Below are 23,819 nucleotides of genomic sequence, written 5' to 3' on the forward strand. Positions count from 1 at the left end.
GAGTACTTTAGCATACATAACATGTATCGGTAGAGTATCTACATGCATATGTCAGGTAAGATAGTAGCTGTGGATGGGGTTTGGTAATGCACATAAGTGCACATCAATGGTGATGGGCAGCATATTTTGTACTACTGGGGGGTTGTATTGTTAATGTGCAGAAATGCTGCTTCCCCCCTGTACCAAGGCCAGATGTTGACAGTACCTCTCTCCCACACCTATTTATCTCCCTCTGGTCTACTGGGACAGCAGTCTGTAGTTGGTGAGTATGTAATTGTTTTGTTGTGCTTTGCCAATACACATCTAGCCATATTGCTTGATGTCCATGTTCACTTGTTGTGGTGTTAACTGCAGTGGATCACAGTGGTCACCACGGGGGCCTATCTGAGGGTTAATGTAACATTCCTACAGCATACCTCACAGCCTATTAGTGCAAGACATCTGGACACAGACCAACAAACTGGGGTGGGGGGCACATGGGCTACAGTAGGGACATGTATGAAACATTAATCCTATACAGTGTATACCACAGTGTTTACACTATACCCCTATCAAGATGCCAAGTGTTTCTGATATATACAATGAGAGACCACAATATTACATACCACACCTTTTCCAGCCTGTAATGTGACCATAACATGAACAATTAACTTGTAAAACCAAACAATATGTTAGGTCACTAAATATGGGGTATACAAACCTTACAATATGATGGATGCATATGTGTGCACACCCTCCAAATAACATATTGTGGGAGCAGCTTGTAGTGTACTGGCAGCATTCACTCTTCTTGGGTACACACCTGCCATCAGGTACAGGGACTCAATGTAACAACAAATAATGGTCCACTGTCAGAGCGGTGTATTCATGACATTTGCTCAGTTGCCTGTACCAGAAGAAGACATGGCTTGCACACATCTTACCAAGCAGCATAGGGATCTCATATTTGAAAGGTATCAGTCAGGAGCAGGGTACACCAAAATTACCACAGCATTGCTTATACCATGGAACACAGTAGAGACAGTCATCAAAAGGTGGATTGAATATGGGACAACAGTGCTGTTGAAAAGAACCAGATGTCCTTCCAAAACAGGTGGCAAGACATTTTGAGAACTGGTCAGGGAGGCTGCCAGGAGACATGCAGCAACACTAAGGGACTTGCAGGACTCTCTGGCAAGTACTATTTCTGTAGTACATGTGGCAGTAATTGCCTGGATTCTGCATAAGTCTGGTCTATGGGAGGTGTCAGTAGATAGAATCATTTACCCACACCAAACACCATCCAGGACTGTGTACAGGTAGCAAAACATAACATCAAGTCCCCCAAAGGCATGTGCTGCAATGTGTAATAGTGTCATGAGACCAAGGTTCAAACCTACAGACAGTATTTTTAAAGCTACGTGTGGTGCACAAACAACACCTCACCTAACCTGAGGACCACTATCCACACGTTGAAGCTTGATGGCGGCAGTCTCCAGCATTAGGGTTGCTGTTCATTAGCTGGAACTAGGCCTGTAAACATGATGGAGGGAATCCTGAACAGTTACAAATAACACTCACGTGTGTACCAAAGCCATCAAGCATCTGCAATATGGCCAAGGATGGAGAGGGGTTTCAGCTTCTAACACAACAATGAACAGAAGCATACATCCAAAGCTAGCTAAGAATGGCACTATCTGAACACAATCAAGGTTATGAATTGGGCCAGACAAAGCCCAGACTCAACACCAATAGTAAACCCCCAGTGTGACCTCCAAGGGCTGTGCACAGGAGCTGGCCTTGCAATTTGACAGGGGGACCTTTGTAGGGAAGACTGTCCAAATAATGCCAAGGCAAGATGTAAAAACCAAAACCAAGAAATCAGGTAATCCACAAGTAGTAACAATAGTCCCAAGATAATGTCCTGAACGTAAGTTTATTTTCACAAAAGCAAACGTTTTCGCTACTGTTAAGACAGCAAGATGTGCCATGATAATATACTCCTTCCCAGGAAGAGCGACTGCTTTAGTTCATTTAACAGGTGCTTGAACAAAGCATTGGTTTAAGGGTGTTCATAGCTATGTAAGCGCAATATTGTATGCATCTCATTCAGTATCTTCACATCTAACACATTTGTTTGTTTTTGATTAGATTGCACAGGTCATATGTCACATATAAGATGTGTAATGTTTTCAAATGCAATAACGTGGTCTCATTTTATATCATAAAATAGGCTGGTGTGTACACTCGGAAGGTCATTGGTGCAACTGGATGTTATTGCACATACATTCACTGATGCTGATGAGATGTGCAAATCAAATGTATGCCATTAATTGGTGACATCAGTCCTCATATCATCCCAGTTATGTGTCAGACAAACACATAGGGGTTGAGGAACAGAGCAAACATAAGTGCCAGACATCAACACGTGCAACAATGATTTGTACAGTTGTGAGGTATGGTCTACAGTAGATGCCAGTGTGCTATACAGGTGCACAGCAATAATGTGTAGATGGGTGCAGTGTGTGCTAAGGGAAGGGATGTCACCTAGTAACATGACTCATGCATCACAGAGATGTAGAGTGCTAGTAACAAGGTTTACAAGTGGCTGCAATGTATGATGTTGAGGGCCATGTGTCATGCATGTCAACTGCTGGGTAATGTGAGGTCTGTGTAATATCTTTGTGCCACCTCACCTGTAACTGTGTGTGTATGTGTGTGTGTGTGTGTGTGTGTGTGTGTGTGTGTGTGTGTGTGTGTGTGTGTGTGTGTGTGTGTGTGTGTGTGTAATTAAACCATACTGAACAGGTATAAAATTAGATATATTGCCTTCCCCTCACAGGTGGTGATGGGGGTCAGGGTCCCTCCCGCGTGGAAACTGATGTCATTGTATCTGCAGACTGACAATGATGATAGGCATAGTGAGGCACAGGTGGGTTGTCAGGGGCTGCATCTGTGCCATTGGTTAGCATCCCACTTTTGTCCATCCCATCGCCACACACAGTCACAATGTCCACACATGCCCCATCACCAATGGCCATAGATGAGGGACAGTTGGTGGGTGGTGGCATGGGACAGGCGTGGTGACTAGGGCAAGTTTGCCTGTAGACACCAGCCATAGCTGGATAACAGGTGAGGTCCCACACAGGTGGATGGACAGGGATGCTTAGAGGACTGCTGCCCATCACAGCCCTGCCAGAAGTGCCACAGGAAGTGTTACCAGATGCATGTTTCGGACTGTCATGGAGGCATAGGCACTTATGGAACATCACACCAAACAAACTCTCAGGGTCCAGATGGCAAATCTTCCAGCTATGCATGACAACATCCATGATCTTGCAGATGCCTATCGTTATTATGCTGAGGTCATGGATAGATGGTTGGGTGAGATGGTGGCACTCCTTGACCGTGGGATGTCTGTGTTGGAGCATGTATTGGGAGTTGTCCATTGGCCACATGGACATAGGACAGCACCATGAACGGCTGAAGGTCTATATGGCCGTACAACAACTCCTGGCAGGCCCAGTTCCCGTGTCCTTGGCTGGACACAGTGAACTGTAAACCCTGCCATTTATGGTCTGAGGCTGTCCAACACACCCCTGTATAGGGCAGCAACATGTCAGAACTGTGTGCATCTATACACACACAAATTACCATCACAGCTAGGGCACATCCATACTTACACACACCACCTCCACACGGCCCATGTAATACACAACCCCCAACCAACACACATGATGTCAACCAATTGGCTCAGCCTAGACCTCTGGCAAACCCATACCACACCCTGTGCATATGATGACACCTGTGCCACATACCTGTCATACATACCATCAATTCAAGGACATGCTAACATGGTTCTGATGCACAGGGTGAATTTAGTACAGTTTAGCAATGTAATGCTGTGTAAAGCATTGTCAGCCAGCATGTTTAATGGCTACATGTCAGAGTGTGTAGGTGTCCAGCCATGGTGCATTATTTTTGTTATTAGCACTGACTGACTGTGGTCTCCATAATGTATTCTGCTTGTGTTCTAGGTGTCTGTCTGTCAGGAGGATGTAACCCTGCAGTCCTTTTCTACAAAGGGTATAGCAGTGTGGTAACACATTGACTGTGTCATATGCAGGGTACAGCTGTACACAATTAACAGGTCTGTATAACAGTTCTTGCATGTGCCACATGGCTGATATGGCTGAGGGGTGTATACAGGTAAGTGCATGGTGGCTGATGTCAGCAGCTCTTGTACAGTGGACAATGGTAAGTGTACTGGATGGAACACACCAAAGGTTTGTGAATATGACACACACAGAGGGTATTGTGTTGATGCAACACAAAGAAAATACTGTTCACACACACACACACACACACACACACACACACACACACACACACACACACACACACACACACACACACACACACACACACACACACACACACACAGGATCACGATTGCCAGTGTTGGGTTTGACACCCCCACCCATCTAGTTATTGGTGGTACAGTGTTAAATAGTTATCACAGGGGGCACAGAGCTCATAGTGTGTTGAGTTTCTGAAATACATGTATAGTGATTAACAGCACATGCTCCTGTAAGGCATGGCAATGGGTTGTGTAGTTGGTGTGACAGTTTTCATACTACTGTCACACGCACATGAGTGTACACACTTCCAAACACTGCTGTACACACACACACACACACACACACACACACACACACACACACACACACACACACACACACACACACATGCACACACAATACTCTTCTCTCACACACATTTGCCAGGAGTTAGAGTAGAACCACTACCTATCTATTTATTGTTACTACATTGTTACACATTTATCACATGCACCATGGAGGTTATGGGGTAACACTTGTCCAAAGCTACTTCTGTAGTGAAGGACATTACCAGGCCTTGCAAATTATGGCAATAGGGGATGTACTGGTTGAGAGAGGCCACAAAATATTGTAACATACACATATACATGCAATAATACACATGCATTTCCAAAGACTCATATTAGAACCTCTAGCTATGTGGTTGATGGTATTATAGCGTTATGCAGTTCACGCATACATTATGCATTTATCGCACACGCCACAGAGCTTATAGGGTAACAGTTGTGCAAAGGTACTTCTAAGTTGAGAAACATCTCCAGCCCTTGTAAAGGGGTGAGAGAGGCCACAAAATACTTTAAACTGCACACACACACACACACACACACACACACACACACACACACACACACACACACACACACACACACACATTTGCCAGAACTGGGATTAGAACTCCTGTCTAGCTATTTATTTCTACTATAGTGTTATGCAGTTATCACATGCACCACAGGGCTTATGAGGCTAAGGCTTGACATAAGGAACTTCTGATATGACTGCTATCTGCAAGACTGCTAAAGTAGGGAAAGAGGATGTGTGCTGGATTTGAATGGACCCAAAAGCTTTGAGATGTAAACACACACTTTTACATTTGACAGGACTGAGATTAGAACTCCTTTGTAAATAGTTATTTCTACTACAGTGTTATGCAGTTATCGCACGTGACACAGGGCTTACAGGGATGAGGCCTGATGGAAGGCATTTCTAAGGTGACTGATAGCTGCAGGGCAGCTAAAGTAGGGAAAGGGGAAGTGTACTGGATTTGAATGGACCCAAAAGCTTTTAGTTGTACACACACATGTGCGCAAACGCACACACACTTTTACATTTGCCAGGACTGAGATTAGAATTCCTACCTAACTAGTTATTTCTACTACAGTGTTATGCAGTTATCACATGCACCAGAGAGCTTGTGGGACTGAAGCCTGATGGAAGGCACTTCTAAGGTGAATGATATCTGCAGGACTGCTAAAGTAGGGAAAGTGCAAGTGTACTAGATTTGAATGGACCCAAAAGCTTTTAGTTGTAAACACACACACACACACACACACACACACACACACACACACACACTTTTGGGGAAGTTTCTGGGTTTGAATAGACCCAAAAGCTTTTAATTGTAAATACACCCACACACACACTTTGATATTTGCCAGGACTAAGATTAGAACTCCTGCCTAACTAGTTATTTCTACTACAGTGTTATGCAGTTATCGCGCATGCCAGCCACATAGCTTATGGGGCTGAAACCTGACAGAAGGCACTTCTAAGGTGACTGATTCTGCAGGACTGCTAAAATAGGGAAAGGGAAAGTGTACTGGATTTGAATGGACCCAAAAGCATTTTAGCTGTAAAGACACATACACACTTTTATTTTTGCCAGGGCTGAGATTAGAACTCCTACCTAACTAGTTATTTCTACTATAGTGTTATGCAGTTATGACATGTGTCATAGAGCTTATGGTGCTGAGGCTTGATGGAAGGCACATCTGACTGATATCTGCAGGACTGCTAATGTATAGAAAAGGGAAGTGTATGGGGTTTGAATGGACCCAAAAGCTTTTAGTTGTAGATACACCCTTTTACATTTACCAGGATTGAGATTAGAACTCCTACCTAACTAGGTATTTGTACTATAATGTTATGCATTTATCACATGTACCACACAACTTATGGGGCTGAAATCTGACAAAAGTGACTTCTATAATGACAGACATCTTTAGGACTGCTAAGGTGGGGCAATGGGAAGTGCACTGGGTGGGGAAGGCCTGTTCATTCCTAGATCCTACTGACATTTCTCTAAGTGTATGAGCATGCACAGTGTCATTCTGTAGTACATCTGGGACTCCATTCCATGAATGGTTGTACTCCAGTCTGGTATGTTTTGTGCTACACCCATACCTCTCAACCTGTTGGTGCAGGATATCCGGAGATAGCCTATCGAAATGGGGGGGGCATTGTGACAATTTCTCTCAGTAATGTATGGGTTGCTAGGGTTGCAAGGCTTGTTTTAACAGACATCCGGCATGTATGCCATTTGGCACTGTCGTGTATTGTTTCAGTACCTCGTGACATACCTCCTCAGATCATCACAGTGTTTTGCCAGAGGAATACAGGATGGATGATGCACACACCAGGTTTATGGGCCAAATGCTATGAATTCTTGCACAATCCAGCCTGTTGGGTGGTGTGCCTACAAGCAGTTGACTGCTGGTGCTGTGGAAATGGTCCAGCACCTTGGTGATATATTACAGTGGTGAACTCTCTGTGCATTTATGTTCTGGCCTGGTCTGATTTCCAGTCCACAGTTGGGTAATATAAGTCAGACAGGATCAGGGTGACAGGCATACTCTAGATAGATTTGTAGGGGATAATATATGTGGGTGTATGTGTATACTGGGTCATATATGTTTGCCTATCACTACCAGTACTTTGCATTGGGTTCCCCTCAATGGTTGACTGCACTTGGAGGGTCTTGTGTGTGTCAGACTGTATGACCAGCCTGGAGGTGTGTGTTTGTTACACACATATGTATGGTCCACCTCATTTTGCTTGGATGGCCACATGGGGTCAGGATGTTACATAGGATGAGTGATCAGGGAAGGGTGTGTTACTCCCCATGGCTGTGGCCCAGGGTTCTTTGGATGTGGACATGTCACAATCTTCCAGGGTTAGGACTGCCTGCAGTGAGTACATTCCCATGTTTAAACTCCTAACCCTGCCTGTTGGCTGTACAGAGTTTCACAGAATGTCCACATCCATGACTCGTATATCTTGTTGGTTACCCAAACAAGTGTGGTTTTCAAGCAAAAGTGTTTTGCAAGTCACTCAGGGTTGAAGTCAGATATCACTGACAGTTGACATTACAGTTTCAGACTTCCTATCCATCAGGCATTCCATTCTAATGCAAATCATTCCATCAACTTTATAACATTATTGGAGCAGTATTTCACAGGTGTCCTTCTCTTTAGACCTTCCTCACCCCATTATTCATGGCTTTGTCCAGATTTCTGGCTCCCTGAGGCTGGCAGGTTTGCTCCAAGCAGTTATCAGCATGGCCTTTCTTTGCAATTTGTGGACTGTGTTATGCAGGTGTTATGGACCCCATGACACTCCCTAACAGGGCACTGTTGATGATGCATAGGCATTTGCCAGAGGCCTGTAGGCCAGGTGTAACAGATGCAGGCTATCTGTAGCAAGGCAGTGCATTCTAAGGATCATATGTTCCCAGGCTGCTGGCAGTAGACACCCCTGGAATGGCACCAGTAAGTTGACTGTGGGTGTTCCTGACAATTGCTGTCTGTTACTACTGCGCCATCAGTCTGGGTGACAGCTAGATGCTGCTTAAGTCTAGGAACATTACTGCATTTCTATGGGACTATGGGGGGTGACACATCTGTACACGATACACATCTGCACAGAATGTGCTGATATTTGCTTAGCATTTTGGTCCCATTTAGCACAGTGGTGTGCCCTATCTTTCAGTCTATAGGCATAACAGTATCAACCATAGGTCAGATTGTTCTGGCATAGACATTTGTAGTTTCAGACTTCTTACCTTGCAAAGACATACTGCCACTGCCAGACCTGCTGTGATATCACTGTGTAAAAGTCTGTGGGTGGGGATTTCATGGATGTCACCATGTGGAGGTCCTTTGCCAGGCATTTCTGTATGGTTTTCTACAGCTGATCTGCTGGGTTAGGCTGGAGGTGGGTATGGAATCCCCATTTTGACATCCATGCATGTGACCTATGACCCCCCCCCAGTTATTTGGCTCACCACATATACTGCAGTGGTATTTGTCAACTAGGGTGTGGGTAGGTCAGAGCTGGGGATACACTTCCTACTGTCCCACAGAGCTGTCAGTTGTCTGCTGCTACCCCAGTTAGCCACCCCATTTCCTACATGCTTGATCAATACCATGGATATTCTATCAGAAAATTCGACTCCATTCCTTTATTTTGTTACTTTGTGCCTGCGGCTTTTGTGAGGATGGTGCTTGAGGGGTGACTATGTCAGATGCACACAATACACTGCCTATATATGATAAGGTATACACGGTGTGATGTTTGGCATCCATTTTCCTGTGTGTGCAAGTCAGAGAGAGAGATCAGTTCCTGGGGCCCTACATTGTCAGTGTATGTGCTATGTGTTGCCTCTTTACCAAGGCCAGGGCATACTGGACACACCTCCATCTTCCTACAGGGGCAGGCTCAGGATGTTCCTCTTCCGAGTCACTCTGTGCCTGTGTAGGCCTTGGCAATGGTGGGGGCGGTGTGGCTCTTCCCTATGTTGTTCCTGCTGCAGCTGTTTCCGCAGGATCATATTGTGTAGCATGGCACATACTATGAACATGTGTGCACATGTGGCTGGAGAGTACTCCAAGGCTCCATCGGATGTGTCAAGGCAGAGGAACATGACTTGAACATCCCAAACCCATGCTCTATAATGATCCTGGCTTGGGTGTGTGCCTCATTATGGCGTTTTTGTGTGGGTGTGTGTGCATTTCTGATGGGTGTCATCAGCCACGGCTCCAGTATGTAGCCAGCATTCCCCACCAGCTGGCCATATGGGATTTCCCCACTGACAAACACCTGGTACAGCTGTGACGAATGCCAGATGTTGGAGTCATGGTAGCTTCCAGGGCTGCCAGCACACATGTTCATGATAATGCCCTGGGCATTGCACATGACCTGGCAGTTGATGGAGGGGAAGACCTTGTGGTTTATGTAGGCCCTACCCCATTCATGGTGCTTTGATGTGGATGTGCATGCAGTCTATGGCACCCAGTACCTCTGGGTAGTCTGCTACATGGTGGAAGAGATGCATATTGCTGGTCCTCTCCTCACGGGTGCTGGGGAAGTAAATGTGCTCAGCATCATGTGTTTGCTTGGCATCCAGGAACTGGTGGAATATCCTGGATGCAGATGCCTGTGAGAACCCCATGATATCCCCAGCTGGTCTTTGGAAAGTACCTGTAGCTAGTATTCTTAAGGCTACACATACTTTGGTATCCAGTGGGATGGGTTCCCCTCTGTTGATTCTGGCTCTGAGGTGAGGCCTGCACGGCTCAACAATTTGCTGAAGTATGTCCCCGTCCACCCTGTAGCATTCTACTATCTCCAGATCATGTAGCCCCTGGTAGGTTACCCTGGGTCTGAACACTCTTCTCCGCCTCTTCAGTCTGAGTTGGTTGTCAGCATTATCCTCCTCACCACCCTCAGTCTCTAGCACATGCTGATAGATCAGAGCAACAGCAGCCCCTAACATGTTTTGTTAGATTTCTCAGTTTAAAATTCCCCTGAATTTGTGCACCAGTGGTGTAGTTTCTGCGGGAAAACCCAGACTGAAAGGTGTTAGCATAGTTTATAGTAGTGTGCTGGGCTGCTGCCTGTGTAATTGGCTGATTCTGATACATTCCACCTGCCAGCTATGCTTGTTCTCCTTGATTGCCTTCCTTCTGCAGTTCCCCCTTCCCATTTCCTCCCTGTTTAAGCCCTGATGCGAGCTGTGCATTCCCGGTGCTCAAATGTGAGCAGTTCTGCTATCTCCTGTGTTTTTTTTTTTTTTATAGGCCCAGTGCACACTGTGCACACCCATTTAGCTAAAGTAAACAGTTTTAATCAGAACTGGCCCTTCCTAGATGTGAACATGCTCCGCATTTCATGGACTAGGGAAATACAGCCTCAGACACACACCCTGCCTTAGCTGTGCTTAGCTAAGGGCAAACACATGTCACTGAGCTCAAATGTGTTTACAGCAATCATGACACACCCTCTTTTCATGTTAGCTACTCCTCCTATCTACACCATGGTGTTAGAGCACCTACACGGTTAGGTACAGTCTGACACTTAGAAGAAATCTGTGATTCAGTATAAATCCCCTCATTTTCATACACCACTGTCTTACTCCTGAGTTACGACACTTACACTGAGCCTTTCCCCTTAGTAACCACTATTCCCTGGTGTTGTTTTCATTCTGCATGCCATTGACTATAGTGGCAAAATGCAGATTTCTGTCAAAATTGATTTTTCCCTGTTTTTTTTTTTTATTTTCAGCATGATCCCATTTTTTTTTGCAGAAATGTATTCAGCTAGTAACCGAATACATTTCTACAGGTTACACTATTCCTGCATGGACACCTGCCTGTCTGCTGAATCACTAATTCACCTCATTTGCATGGTTTTCACCAGCAAATGAGGTAATTAGCATAAGGCAGTGGTGCCTGTGTAGGAATAGTGTAGGAGTGCTCGTGCACGTCCTGGGAGCCCTTTGCTGAATCACTTGGCAGACATATTGCCTGCAGCAGCTCCTGCACTATTCCTACAGTCCATGTAGAGTTTAATGAATCCTGGGGATTATCTAAGTGGTGTCTGAGTGCATTAAATACTGTTATGCTAAGCATGGCAGACGTTTGATAGTACACCTACAGCCTGCTCTACCAGCACTGTGGCTACATCACAAACCTCTTTTAAGACCTATTCCATAGATGATATATGTGTTGTTGCCACTTAGGCATTTCTGAATACTTCTGCAAGGCATTGCAAGCTGGACATGATGTTTCATTGCAGGTTTTCTTTTAGGACAATAATTACACCGAGAATAAGGCATGTGGAAGGGTCTTATGAGTAAAGGAGAGGAGTCGAAGCATGTGACAGTTTAGATCAGCTCTGGGTAGACTGAAAGTTGATGGTTCAGTCCTAGTGGTTAGGAAGATAAGCCATGACCATGCAGCTGTTTCCACACAACACACACACACCTGCAAGAATGTAATCTTCCTTATGTATGCCTTTGCCAGTTCTACTCCAATAATAAATTTCAGGCATTAAGGTAACTTTTTACTGTGCAAAGCTAGTTGCCAAATTATTGTAGTACAGAACTGAAGCTCATAGGCATTCTAAAAGGGAAGACAAAGCTGGTCAGCTCAAAATGACTACCCCGTTGTGTGCATTATTATACAGTGTGCAAAGCATTGCTACATTCACTGTGTATTGCACAAAAGCTATCACAGAGCAGTGCTACATTCCTCCCTCTTTGTGTTTTTTAATACAATGTCACACTATCAACCATTGCTTTATATGCACATTTTCAGAAGTGTTGCTTTTCCATCATAATAAAGTTCAAAGTAGCATATCATAGCTCCAATCAGAAGATTGCATTTCCCTGTACATTGTGCATTAATACCTGTCAGCTACCATGGAATATGCGCACCACAGAAAATTGCTATGTTGCTGATAATGTGCATCTCTCTTTTTTTTTAATTCAAAGTGTGTTCCATCTTACGCCTTATTCAACCATGTAATGTCAAATACTGGCACTATCAGGTTTTCCAAAACATTGCTTTTCATTGTTTTTCTCATGAATGAAACCTGTATGATGATCTTCCTTGATCAATAAATAGCACCTATAAAAATAACATAACTTGTTTTAATCCATAGGCAAATGGTGTTTATTGTTATGTAGATTCAATAAAAATTCTAATTGCTCATGCTAATTGCCCCACTGGTTGCCAATTAGCTTGATGGTGAGAAAATAGAATTCAGAGACAGGTGTGGTCGCAGTGAGAAAGACCTCATTATCAGCTCATTACCATGTATCTGAATCAAGAACTAACATTATCAGACCTGACCATGCTAGTGTTCTTCCTAGAGGTTCATGTACCACATTAGCAAAGGCACCACCCTACACATACATGCACACACATATAGAGACATCCATGTAGTCACACATCTACAGCCGTTCATCAACAATCAAGCCCTCCCCACATTCAGTCACACTCATAGAATCTCTTATACACACACACACACACACACACACACACACACACACACACACACACACACACACACACACAAACCAGTACACACACATTCAAACTCTCAGTTCCTAATCACCACCTCCCAGCAGTTCGACCACCTAGGCAGACTTACCCTCACATAAACACACATATTCATGCAGCCTCATTCACATACCTTACCCCATGACTTCACTGAACTTACCTGCACCATGAGTGTTTTACTAGGATTGAATGGGTGATTTTGCAGTTGCCACTTTTTTCTCCTAGAGTTACATTTTTACTTAGTTGAGTAATTCTCTGAATTGCTTGGCTGAGCAAAATAGAAAACGGTGGACATTTCTTGGGGAAAAGACATGGCTACACCACAACTTCCACATTTGCATGTGGTTTTGCCTGTGAAACCACTCTCCCACTGGCATGTGGTTTTGCCTGTGAGACCATTCTCCCACTGGCATGTGGTTTTGTCTATCAGACCACTCGTGTCAGACCACTCTCCCACTGGCATGTGGTTTTGCCTGTCAGACCACTCTCCACACTGAGGGCCCCATAGGGTAAAACCTCAGCAGCAGAGTGGTCTCTGTATTTGAAAGTCTTAGTGTGTTGCAGAAACCTTCTGAAATAAGGTCTGTGCATTGTGCTAAGCCTTTCTGATCCCAAGACTTGTATTTTTTTATTTTCATTTTTTTTAATCAACAATATCTCCTATTTATCTTTGGTGAGTGTGACTTGATCAGAAATTGCATTTAGTTAACTTGTTTTTTTTTCCTCCTCCAATCTTTTTGCACTCCATCACATTTATTTTGCTTTCATGTTTGCATTTGTAAGGTCTGCACGTACCTGTAAGATATATTCTGAGTCTTAATACACATATTCAGTTAAACCCACTGGATACACAGTTCCTTTCCAGGAGTGAGCCGGGAGCGATGAATGGTTAAATAACCATATTTTACTTGCTTTTTCTTTTGTAACCTTAATTCCACCACAGTAGACTTTCCACTGAAAATTATACTTTGTATATCCTCCAAAACATATTTTCTGCCATTACTTCCTTATCCTAAATTATTGATATCCTGTAAGCCAACATTTGGCATTAACAAATGCATGTTTTTGCAGTGTTATTTCATTTTTTATCTAGTTTACTAATATAGTTTAGTTGTTTTTAGGTGATTTATTTTTACTTAGGTTAAACAGGATTGGGTCTATTTTGCAAGCAATGCTCTTTTTGACCATCAGTTTCTTATTAGTGTTTAGTATTTATTTTTTTTACTTTTTTCCATTCTAATTTGATTTAGGCAGGCAGTGTTGCTTTATTGGGGGTTGTCTGTGTGTGTTGATTTGTATTTATAGAGTATAAAGTTCAGCAGAGAACAGAAAATATGGTCCATGTTTTGTTTTATTTTTATTTTCCTTGAAGACAACTGGGTCATGCAATTTATGACTTGTCAATGCCCTCCCTTAGAACTTACCTCCTTTTTTTAAGAAACTATAAACCAACTATATTGGAAATATATTTATAAATACCCATGTAACTGTCTAATCCGTTTGAAAAGGAAGCTAGTGTGTCACATTTCTTGATCTGAAGAGTAAGTTTGTCTAGAGAAAGAGCAGCTGTTATGTGATAAATCCGTCTCTCCACTATGATGTGTTTTTTCCCTGAAGCAGGTTTAGATATTTGGTTAAAGTGTTTGCAGGGCTGTTTTATTTGTGGAGAAATAAGAAGTCTTGAATTGCCAGATCCATAATGGCCCATAGTGGCCCAGAAGGTAAGGCACAGATCACACACACACACACACACACGCAAGAGTTTATATGCCAGTGACTACAGAGACAAGGCCTACACCCTGTCCTGGTATACCAGATCCTTTAGGCCTGTGACCTTTTTTGTCAGGGACCTGTGGAGTTTCTCCAGCTGTTGAATATGTTTAGTAAGATACATCCCAAAGTAGGCATTGTATTTCATGATGGGCATGATCAGTGCAGAGTATAGAGGGGTAAGAACTTATCAGGATCAGCTTAGCCAGAGAGAAGGATAACCTGACCATTGTTGCAACATAATGATCAAAGCAGAGGGGATTACCTACCTGTGTTCCACAGTCTCTCATATCATCTTCATTTTGGAGTGGGGTGTTTTCTATATCATAGGCTTGGCAGAGGGTTTGTTTACCAAATGTAACAATATTACATTTAATTTTAGGCCATTGTCTTAGCACTGGCTATTAACATGTCTAAGTTCCCTTTGCAGCTTCTGCATATTAGAAGGGAATTTGCATGCAACACTCCATTTACAGTCATCTGCAAATTTGGTTATGTGGAGATCAATACATGCTAATTAGCAGAAGTTAGCATGGATCCTTGTGGTACCCTGCTGGTTACCGTCATGCTCTCTGAGAATATGCCTGCCACCCTCAGCGAAGACCTGGGGAAAAAGCTCCAAAACAGTATTACAATTACAAAGTCATAATCAAAAGATGAGCAAGTAGCATGTAGCATATATGATACTGGCAAAATCAATAGAAGTATTAGAATTACAAAGTCGTTGTAAAAAGATAAGCAGGAAACATGTATGATAGTGTAAAATACATATTTAATGAGCATAGAAAATTATAAAATATAAGCAAGTTAGATACATAACAGTTAAAAATATGTTTTAATGAGCATAGAAGATATAATTGCAAAACTTTTTTTGTTGTTATTTAAAAAAAAGGGAAGGAGTTTTTTTCTAATAAGGGAAGGATTTGCTTTTTTAAATAAGGGAAGGTGTTTAATATAACATAAGGTATCTGATGAGAGTTAGAGCAACAGTGGTGAAGTATAAATAAGAATAGCACTTATGGACTGTTAGTATGTGGAATAGTCTTACTATACTTTCTGCTGCATTATGAATATATATTATGTATGACTGCTGTTGTTCTCTTTAAGGATCTGCATCCAGAATTCCATTCTTTCCTTATTTCTTGAATTACCTCCTGCTTCATTATCATCTGTTTCCACTCTGAATTGTAGCTTTCTGCTTGTGTAGCCCTAAAATATCCCTTCAAACCAGGTAATCCTAAACCTCCTTGCTCTGTTGGGAGAATAAACTTATTCTACTTGACTCTTGCCCTCCTCCCCTCCCAAATTATATCCTTCAAGTCTTTATTAATTACTGTAAACCACTTCTCCTGGTTGATAAAAATATGCCTGACCTGTGTGTATAAAGCTAAAGGGACTAAAAACATGTGAATCTTATGTTAGTCATTGGCGAGTGCTAAGAAAATTCTGAAGAAGCCCCACAGCACCTGCCCTGGAAGGTGCATAATAGTTATCAGTACAGATTCTGCTGCATTTCAACATTGGGAGCAAAACATGCATTGCCGACTGTCATGCTGCGATCCTGTAAGTCACACAACAAAGGCTCAGTGGTCAATTGCTTAGTGCAAGGGGGTCAAACTGGGAAACACAGGGGCAAAGTAAGTACCCCATACTAATCTTTTGTATGACATGCATATCCCTAAGCTCTGAAGCTAGATAGCTGGGAAACGTGCAGGGAAGGGGAAATCCCAACAGCTACTGATTGCAGAAGGTCTTTTTGTGGATCATCTGATATGCAAATACATAGTTGCAATGTTTCAAGTTTCGTACATATACAAAGTGTATAAATAGCATTATATTCTTTGTATTACAAAAAGGAACAATTTGTTTACCTTTGTGTGTTTAACATATTAACCAGGCAGTAACCATACTTTATTTGTTGCCAGGTAACTTTAAATGACCTCATGAGTCAAGTTTATACAGTCTCTTAGGCAACTAATTCCACATGGATGGTGTATATGGCTAGTCTGACAACCATTTCCTTTTTTAATATTCTGTTAGTCTGATACTAAACAAAAAACACTGCCTAATACTCATCTCCAAGGAGTAGGAGAATGAAGCCCTGACTGTGACACAAGTAACTCTTGTTCAGTTAGCAAACCTGATGCCAGAGGAGTTGGCTGACAGGAGACAGTTGAGAGCAATTTTTTTACCAGATCACCTATCCTAAGGGGAGGGGCATGTGATGCGCCTGCACTGGCCCAGTAATCAAGGAGCCTCAATCCTCACCATTGGCAACAGTGACATACACAATGGGAAGATGACAAGTACACACACAGTAAAGTACAGTTTCCCTTAAGAGCACACAGAGATCACAGTCAGTCTGGTTGTTGGTTTCTCCCTCTTTCTCCAGATATCCAGTAAGGCTCCCCACTGGTACAGCTATATTGTTAAGATCTCAGCTGAGGGGTCAAGCCAAGACCTCCAGCATCCTCTCTGTCCAACCAGTGCTTCATGTCCCTGCCCACAAAGCTGACACACACACACACACACACACACACACACACACACACACACACACACACACACACACACACACACACACACACACACACACACACACACACACACACACACACACACACACACACACACACACACACACACACACACACACACACACACACACACTTTGAGATTTGATTTATAGATAAACACACAGACACTCCTGGGGAAGGCTGGCACTAGCTATGTCCTGTTCTGCCCAGACTATAAGGTAGTTATCACTGCCACCAACACCTACTTATCAGCTACTATAAGGCTCTTACAAAGGGTGATCAATCCTACTGTGTAATGTTACTATTAATCCAAATGGTAGTCTGACCAAGAGCAAGGCTATTGGAGTGGCCTGCACAGTGTCAGAAAATACATATGCAAGTACTCCAACAGCTTAAATATGTCTCACAAATATCAGCCACAAAGATAGGTTTAAATATATTTAATAATAAATAATAAAAGAACAAGACGATACTCAGAAAACAAACAGTTATTTCAGAGTTCAGAATCACAGGAAATATTTTCAAACAACATTGCAGGACAGTCTCAAATAAATGCAGAAAACATCTAAACTAGTCTTTGTTATATTTCTATCTATAGCTAAGAGAGATACTATGCCCTAAGTCTTGCTTACAGACAACACACAGGCAGAAGTGCTGATGATGGATGTTTCCAGGTCAAAGACAAAATACAAAATGCCAAACTCTCTCTGAGAGAGTTCTTAAATTAATAATAAACATTACTGCTGGTTAGCTTGGATGACATCACTTTTTGTCACCTGAATTCAGTCCCCAGGCTAATAGTTACTAACAGAATTTTAAGATCTCTGTGTGAGAAGTACACATCTCTCAGAAATATGCAGAACATGGAAGTTGTAAAACAATAAAACACGTTTACATTTGAAACCTAGCAATTATTAATTTCCAAGACAACAGAAAAACCTCTAGCTCTAGACATCCTGTCTTCTTGCTGCATTGAAACTAACTTTTATAGCACATTGCAAAGCACTTAATTTTAACTTATTTTCTCGAAATGTTCTAAGTTAACTTCTATGTTCCAGCATGGTATGCTGTGGTTACATTCTTGAAGCTCAGTACATAACATACAGTTCTGTATAAATCATAGCAATGTTTACAAATAACATAGAATTATTTGCAAAATACCAGATAGCTGGGCTGGCAGTGTCACAGGGAATATAACAAAGGCTAGCAGTAACTGGTGGAGACCAATGACACTGGTCCAGAGAATAAGTGCGTATGTACTAACCATTGGGAATTGGGTGTAACAGGGGGTAGGGAATTCAGAAAGCCTTCTGTAATTGTCAAAATGACACCCTGCCAAAACACCCTAATCTCGTCTTTGTGCATCTCCCCCAACTACTTACATAAGATATTTATCCTTTCATAAGGCCCAGGTATAAAGGGGCAAGTATAACAGGCCTCATCGAGGTTGAGTGGATAATCACCAAGGGGCATTTGAACACAGCTTATGACCAATAACTGTGGCTGGAACAAAATAAATTATTAAAAAGAAAGGAAAAATGCCTATGAAAAAGCATACATTGTCAAAGTGACACCTGGTTTTGTTCCAGAACATTATTTCAGGAAAATTATTCTGTCTATGTTAGTACCTATGGGATGTACTGCAATCTGTCTACACTCTAGCATTTACACTGTCAAGACAATTTGACAAGCTTTCTGATCCAAGCACTACATTATGACAGGATCATCCTACTGGATGCATTCTGTGCTTTCATAGCAGGCTGTCGTACAGTGTATGCTGGAGATGCTAAGCATAGAGCCAATGCAGTTATTTAGCTGAGTCTTTATACTTGTGTTCTGCTATATCTTGTGTATCTATCTGTGTCTACATTATTTTGAATTGTGATGTATCTTACAGAGTATGTATACTCAATTCCCCTTATCTGTTGCTGAGTAACATTCATCCATTAAACACATTTGCAATAAATAAATTAGCTTTGGTAATGTTATTGCTTGTGGTGACTTATGTTGATCCATTTCCCGCCTGCAAGGCTTGCTTCAGTTCCTGTCTTAATCAACAGATTTGACTGAGCAAACGATTAGTCAGATGCATTACATTTCTGAAGAATCATGATATTTAAAGTCTGCTGCTGTGAGTAAAAACACACTGGAAGGCTATCTTACTGTGGGTTTTGGTCGATTGTGAGTAAATTATGGCCACAAGAAAATAATTTCTAGCATTTACATTGTACCTAGACTTTATTCTTATATACAATGACTTTAATTTTACAAAGTGTGTCAACATGCAACAATTTTTAAGAATTTTCACACGTTGCCACCCTCATTTATGGTGAGAGAAAAGGGGATTGTGGATGGAAATAATAAGAACCAGTGTCTTGACTCTGGTCAATGCTGCTGTAGCATTTTTTTTTTGTTTTGCTGTGCACCTTCTCTGTATAGAAATACACACAGACAGGCAGACAGACATACAAACACAAATACTCAGTTTAGAAGAATTGTTATGTTGTGTTTTACTCTTATCAGTTCTATAGCTGTCCATAAAAAAAAAAAATCACACTGTGCTTTTAGAACATTCATGGGCTAACATAGCATCTGATGGTATTCTGGTAAGTGCATATAAAATAAACCTATATTATAACAGTTGTAACAAGACTACTTGCATTTGTTTGAAAATGAGTAACAAGTAAAAATAGTTACCAGAAAAACTAGTGAAAACACTTTCTGATCCAAAAATCAGGAAAATAGACACACACACACACACACACACACACACACACACACACACACACACACACACACACACACACACACATGCATTGTTCTCAGTTGCAGTTACTAAGCGTTAACACCCAAGAGCGAACATTCTTTTTTCTCTGTTTTCTGACTACCAGCTGCTCTGTGTGAGGGATCGCAATACAACGGGGTCTGGGAATTTGCCCTTTCCCCTCTGTTGTGTGATCTCTGAGTTAGTATATATAATAAATAGGGGGTGCTGAGGAGTAAGAAAAAATATATATATACATATATATATATATATATATATATATATATATATATATATATATATATTTCATTATTTTGTAATTTGATCTTGAAAGATAGGTCTTGTTTTTTGGTCTCCCTTCCGGGTGTTTGCTCTTTGCTTAGGCAACCATTGTTACCATATTTATTATGTAAAGAACAGTTTGCAATAAAACAGATATCAGAAGTTCATGGAAGCAAATGGTATACAAGGCATAGCTTTAAAATCGAAGTAAAAGTCTTCCTGGAATAAGTTCAAGTGGAGGTGTAGCTCTAAAAACAGGAGTCTGACTACAGACTGATTTGTTCATTTTTTATTCATTCATTTAACATTTGTTTACTGAGATAATCCGACTGGACAACAAGTGTCCATTTTCAGTGGAGGCCCAGGGAGAAAAGCTCCATATAGAACACAATGAACATTAAACAGTGGTAACAGTTATAGATTACAAAGTATAAATGTTAGCCAACAATGACAAACATGATACACAATGTTATGAAAAGAAGACAGACAGTAGCAAGCACTAGCTTAAAACTTGGTTACAATGTCCAAAAGCATATATACAGTTTGTAGCATTTTCATAGTATTAAAACAAATGAACAATACTTACAGTGACCATTGATTGTGGGCATTATTAGTAATCACCAGAGGCATAAGGAAATAGTATTCCTGCAACTAGTGAGGTTTCAAGGTGGCCCATTGCAGTTGCATAGCTCATTGGTGTGAAGGTAGGATTTAAGGAGTTTTTTTAAAAGTGGAAGTACAGTTTTGTAATCTGATGTCAGGGGGGAGGGTGTTCCAGGTTTTAGGAACTTCATAAGGGAAGAGAGACTCCCCAGCGCTGTTTTTGCATGGAATATTTTCAATCAGGGCTTTGTTGCTGGAGCATAATTGTCTTTTTGCATTATAGAAGGTTAGAAGGCCAGTCAGGGTACGGGTTTTCTCTGGATATTATAACATTTGGTGTGCTAAGTTGAGTTGTTGGTAACGTAGTAAGTTAGGAAATTCGAGCCAGTGTAATGCTTGTAAGGATTGGCAGTGGTGGGAACGTGATTTGGCATTGGTGGCAAATCTGGCGATTTTGTTATAACAACTGGAACGTTTGTTAAGGTCAGACTTAGGTTTGTTAGTACTGGCAAGGCATAGAATAGTATTGATAGGGAATGGCTTCTGGCTACAGCTGTTCTAGACTCGGAGGTTAGGTATTTTTTGCAGAGATAAAGGGTCCCTAGTTTTTTGTGTACTTAGGAGATAGTTAGGGATATATGTTTGCCATATCTTAAGTTGTTGGTCAATTGTAATTCCTAGTAATTTGGCCTCTGGGACAGGGATGATGAGGGTCTTGTTGGTTGAGAATATAGAGAAGGTGGTGAGGTCATTAGACTTTGTTGAGAGGAACAGCGTGAGTTTTTTTTTTTTTTTTTGGTTTAGAATCAATTGTGAGTTATTTAACCAGTTTTCTATCTCTGAAGGATTCTTGAGTCTTTTATTGTAAAATATGGATATTGGATGCAGAGCAGATTAGGGTTGTGTCGTTAGCATATTGCACTATTTCAGCTTTTGTGTTTGCTAAGTGAAGTTGGTTTGTAAAAATATTAAAAAGAAGGGGACAAGAGTTTAACCCTGAGGTATTCCAAGTGTGACTGGGAGTGGGGAGGATAGGGAATTGAGCCATTTGACAGATTGCAGGCGACTGTTCAGATAACTTTTGAACCAGAGCAGGGTGGGGTTGTCCATGTTAAGCTCAGAGAGTCAGGATAAGAGTTTGCTGTGGGAAATTGTATCTAATACTTTGGATAGGTCTAAAAAGATAGCAGAGACTAGTTTGCCTTGATTCCTATATGTATTTATGGTACTGGAGAAATTAATTAGGGCAGTGGTGATGCTGGCTGATTCATGATGTCTTAACTGCTATAAAAGCATATAAATGCACTGTGTATAATCTTCTGAGCTGTTAATGTATCATGACTTTTTCTTTCTTTCAGTTTGTGTTTAAATTCAGCACAGTAAAGCAGCAAGATCATTTTTTTCAAGCCACTCATCTTGAAGAAAGAGATGCATGGGTGCGAGACATCAAAAGGGCATTGCAGTGTATACAGGGTGGCCAGAAATTTACAAGAAAATCCACCAGAAGATCAATTCGATTGCCAGAAAATGTCAACCTAGGGTAAACATGACTAGTTTACTTTAACACTATTTTTAGCTTGCTAGCAACAAGAAACATAGGCTGAGGTGTTGCTAAATGGGAGTGAACACTGGTATACATCAAAAATCATAAAATTATTTTTTTCTTCTTCTTCATCTTCTTTTGCAGTAATATGTACATATTATGTATTTGTGGGAGTAGTATAAACTAGCACTTATGATTACCAGTGTAACCATCCATCCATAACCAGCTTTACCAGAAGCCAAACTACTTAGTCACACAGGATGCCATTTAGCTAGGGTCATATTGTTTTATTTGTTTGTTTGATTGTTTTTAAATAAATGTGGCGGAAACATCTCTTTGCTTAAATAAATAAAGGAACAAATACCTCATGGCACATTGATTCAAAGCAGTCATAGCTATGGTGCCCTATGGAGGAGGTGCTGTGCACCTGACCTGCCCACTCAATTTGCAGCCTTTTTGTTCTGTCCCTCCTATGATCTAGACAATGAATCAGATTCATTTTCTGCTTTGCAGACGGGATGCCAAAGAGTAGAAAGCCTTCACATTTTAAACAGAAGAATAGATGTTATGACCACGGTAGAAACAGCTATGATAGTTCTCATTCTGTAGTAAGTGATGCACCATTTTTTTATTCTGGCAGGTAACTGGATATTATGGGCAATGAGAGCTTTGCAAGACTAATGTTGGAGTACTTTAGTGTGGCTGGGTAGCAACTCTGTGTTTGAATTACAATGCTGATGATTTGATTTTAGTATTTTATTACAAACAGACACCTAAGATGTATGCAGGAAACAAAATTGCTATAATTACTGGGTATTGTTGGGTACTGATTGTGGATGAAAGTGGCTGACCTTGCTACTGTTTGCTCATTGTTCTGGCTTTGTGGGACTAATGTATTTGCCAGGCATTGTTTTATTTTTATTTTATTACAACCAGACATCTGAGATGTGCACAGTCAACAATGTGCTTACAATTGCTATGTATAGCTGAGGGATGTCTGTGGATGAAAATGATGTCCCTGCTATAATTTGCTATTTAATATGATGTTACATAATTATTGAGATTTGTGTGAAGCAAGATGGAATACTATATACTGGTTACTGTGAGTTGGAAACAAAGCTGAAAGACTTTATTGTGTCTATTTTTTCACCACAACCAGTTATATGTTGTATAAACATTGTGGCTGTAACTGCTCAGTAGTGGAAAAACTGTCCATGTGTGAAAGTGCCTGACCCTTCTGTCTTTTTCTCATTTAAACACCCTTTAATTTAGATTGCAGGACTAGAGGACATTTTTGTGAAGTAAGTCAGTGTAGTTTACTGTGGCTGCTGTGCATTTGAATGAAATAAACTTCAAATAAATTACTCTGACCTTCATTATTTTTGTAATTTTACCACAGTCTGTTATCTGACATTTACTCAGTCAACTGAGTGGCTATAATTGGCTGTAGTTGCTTGGTTTATGGGTTGACTGTAAATAAAAATGGCTGACCTTGCTGTTGTGATCAAGTTATATAGTCATTAATCTGAGATTGCTTGGCAAGTGTGCATTTATGTATAGCAAGTTGGAATACATTTCTGTGGACTTTTTAATTCATATTTG

At 41.3% G+C, this 23,819-nt stretch overlaps 1 protein-coding gene across 1 annotated transcript in view; it reads left to right on the forward strand.

Moving 5' to 3' along the window:
* The window catches only part of PLEK (pleckstrin), a 743,287-nt gene that overhangs the window by 430,674 nt on the left and 288,794 nt on the right, over positions 1 to 23,819 (forward strand). Inside the window, exon 3 of the mRNA XM_044055991.1 lies at positions 22,033 to 22,214. Within this exon, the coding sequence (XP_043911926.1) occupies positions 22,033 to 22,214 (182 nt within the window). The remainder of the gene's footprint in view (positions 1 to 22,032; positions 22,215 to 23,819) is intronic.

Source organism: Protopterus annectens, chromosome 1.part2 (genome assembly GCF_019279795.1).
Source record: "Protopterus annectens isolate FY-2018-M chromosome 1.part2, PAN1.0, whole genome shotgun sequence".
NCBI lineage: Eukaryota > Metazoa > Chordata > Ceratodontiformes > Protopteridae > Protopterus > Protopterus annectens.